The following is a 2,981-nucleotide window of genomic DNA, read 5'->3' as shown; positions in this document are numbered from 1 at the left end:
CTTTTTACCCTACTGGAGAAGTTTTTGGATGTGCATAGGGATTTGAGTCTTAGAAGGTCCCATTCATCTATGTTATCTTCTCCTGGTTGTTTCCGGGATCATTTTATATTCTGTCCAAAACATCAAGTATTACAACTTGAAGCTTGAATTTGTTCTTCAGTTCCTTGAGCTTAAGAAATGCTGAGCAAGTTTGGCCCTTCTGATTTTCTGACTCCAGCTCTTTGCAGATTTCATTATAATACTTTACTTTGTCTTCCTGTGCTGCCCTTTGAAATCTTCTGTTCAGCTCCTTAATATTTTGATTTCTTCCTTCTGCTTTGGCTTTTTGAAGATCTAGTGCAATATTCAGAATCTCGTCTGACATCCATTTTGGTCTTTTCTTCCCTCTCTTTCTTTGTAATGACCTTTTGCACTCTTCCTGGATGATATTCTTGATATCCTCCCACAACTCATCTGATCTTTGCTCACTGGTGTTCAAGGCCTCAAACCTGTTCCACAGATGGTTTTGGAATTCAGGTGAGATAGACCCAAGGTCATATTTTGGTTCCCATGGATCCAATTTAATTTTATTTAGCTTCAGTTTGAACTTACATATGAATTGTTGGTGGTCTGTTCCACAGTCAGCACCTGGCCGAGTTTTCACAGCTGATAGTGATCTTCTCCAACAGTTCTTTCCACAGATGTAATCAATCTTATTCCTATGCATATCATAAGGTGAAATACATGTGTATAACCTGCACTTATGTTTCTTATAAAATATATTTGATTATATATCAATAATAATATCTTTTGTTTCAAGTCCTCTTCTGAATCTAGTGTGAAATTATGGACATTTCCGAATTCAACCATTTTTAAAATTATGACAAAACTTAACTTAGTGTAATATTATATTAATGATATTGTTCCATAATTTTCACTTTCTGTTGGGTCACGTTTCTTTGGATTGAGCATAAATATTGAGCTCTTTCAGGTGGCTGGCCAGTCATATGCCTATGCAGACTATAACAAACTATGGATAGCATTTCAAAGAATGGAATTTCAGAATGTTCAACTGTGAACAAAACAAGAGGATAGTCCACGGGGGTAAAATAAAGGAAGGTATGTATCAGAATTGTATCTTTTCAGCATACTTACTTGTTCAAACTGTATGCTGAATACATAATAAAAAAAAGCTGGACCATACAAGAAAAATGCTACATCATGCAACAATGAATAATAATTAAAAAAAAGAACGTTGGAGCAGAATTGGAAGAAAACTTATCATCAACCAGCAATATTTAGGTAATACCAATATTGCTCACAGAAAGTGAAGAAAACTTGAAGTACTTACTAATGATGATCAAAGACTACAACATAAAGTATAGATTACATCTCAACATAAAGGAAAAAAAGAATCCTCACACCTGGACCAATAAGAAACACCAGGATAAAGAGAGAAAAGATCTAATGTTCTTCTGTATGGAGGTAACCTGGGGTTGCAGTGATGCTGAACCTCGTGCCATTAGGGTGTCAAATGCTGTTAAAAGTACCCATGGTAGACAGTGTTTGGTGGAATTCTCAATTTAAGACAGGTTTTGAAGCAGGAAACTCTATGAATTTTTATAAATGACGATAGCTATAGAAAGGCTTCAGGCCTTTTGCTCATAGGGTCATATAAGTTGTGCTCGATTTGATGGCAATCAACAACAACATAAAGTTGTAAAGAATCTCGTTTTACTTGGATCCACAATCAACACCCATGTAGCAGCAGTCAAGAAACCAAACAATGGATTGCTTGTGCAAATCTGCTACAAAAGACCTTTTTAAAGTACTAATGAGTGAGGATGTCCCTGAAGAATAAGCTGTGACTTAGTTGGACAATGCATAAGAAAAAGCAAAGAAGAACTGATGCTTTTGAATTGTGATTCTGGTGAAGAATACTGAATATACTATGGATTTTGAAAAATATAAAATCTTTCTTGGGAAAATTCCCAGAGTGCTCCTTCGAGGCACATCATCAGGAGGGCCAGTTCTTGGAGAACACGATTAGCAAAAAAGATGATGTGCAAAGGGGCTACAATGACTGTTACTGTGTTAAAGCTGCTTCTTTTGTGTCAGAGGAGAACTGGGCTCCCTTAAACTGTCAGTGACTGGTTTTTTTTTTCCCTTCAGCAGAAATTTCCAAGCCTTTCTCCCCACGCACCTCTTGGTTGATTTGAACTTCTAACTTTTAATTAGCAACAGAGCATACCACCCAGGGGAAGTTAGCCAGCATCAGATCCTGTCCTTGCTCACAGAACCTCTCCTCCAAATTACACTTAATTTCAGAAAAGAATCCTAAGAAATCAGGAGTTGTGCAATCATGTAGTTTGTTGGGGAAAGGACATAATCTTTTCCCATAGACCCATTTGATGCAGGTCATTCACGCCTTGGGGACAGTATCCACTCTGTACTCACCATATACCACATGTTGGACCAAATGGGGTCATTAAAATAAAGGGCTTGTGGGTTGTTCCACACCTGCCTCTTCACCCTGCGTTTAACTTCTTGCTGTTGGAGCCATTTCACCTACCAGGAAGAAAGGCAATTATTATATACCTATTTATTTGTAAAACCGTCTCCTTTGAATGTGATATTGGAAATGAGTACTTAATATCCATGGACTGACAAAAGAAAAAACAAGTCTGTCCTGGAGGAAATGCAACCAGGGTGCTCCTTGGAGGCAAAGATGGTAAAACTTGATCTCACATATTTGAGGCACGTTTCCAGGAAGGACCAGTCATTGGAGATAGACATCATCATGCTGGGAAATGTGGAGGGTCAGAGGAAAAGAGGAAGAACCTCAACAAAACAGGCTGACACAGGAACTATCACAAGGGCTTGAGCAGGACAGAAATACCAATGATCATGCAGGACAGGCCAATGCTCAGGCCTGCTCTTTAGAGGGTTGCTCTGAGTTGAAATTGGTTCAATGGCACCTGTCTTGATTTTCTTAGCCTCTC

The 2,981-nt window shown here is 38.3% G+C and overlaps 1 protein-coding gene across 2 annotated transcripts in view; it reads right to left on the bottom strand.

Moving 5' to 3' along the window:
- PCSK6 (proprotein convertase subtilisin/kexin type 6) overlaps nucleotides 1-2,541 on the bottom strand; it is a 219,952-nt gene extending 217,411 nt beyond the window's left edge. For both annotated transcript variants that reach the window (XM_006901327.1, XM_006901328.1), the window contains exon 1: nucleotides 2,437-2,541. In XM_006901327.1, coding sequence (XP_006901389.1) covers nucleotides 2,437-2,448 — 12 coding nt within the window. In that variant the 5' untranslated portion in view covers nucleotides 2,449-2,541. The remainder of the gene's footprint in view (nucleotides 1-2,436) is intronic.
- Between the last annotated feature and the right edge of the window lie 440 nt (nucleotides 2,542-2,981).

This window comes from Elephantulus edwardii, unplaced genomic scaffold, assembly GCF_000299155.1.
Source record: "Elephantulus edwardii isolate Elephantulus edwardi_28Jun2011 unplaced genomic scaffold, EleEdw1.0 scaffold00319, whole genome shotgun sequence".
In the NCBI taxonomy this organism is placed as follows: Eukaryota; Metazoa; Chordata; class Mammalia; order Macroscelidea; family Macroscelididae; genus Elephantulus; species Elephantulus edwardii.
Note: the sequence above shows the minus strand (reverse complement) of the source record. Positions and strands in the feature narration are given on the sequence as shown.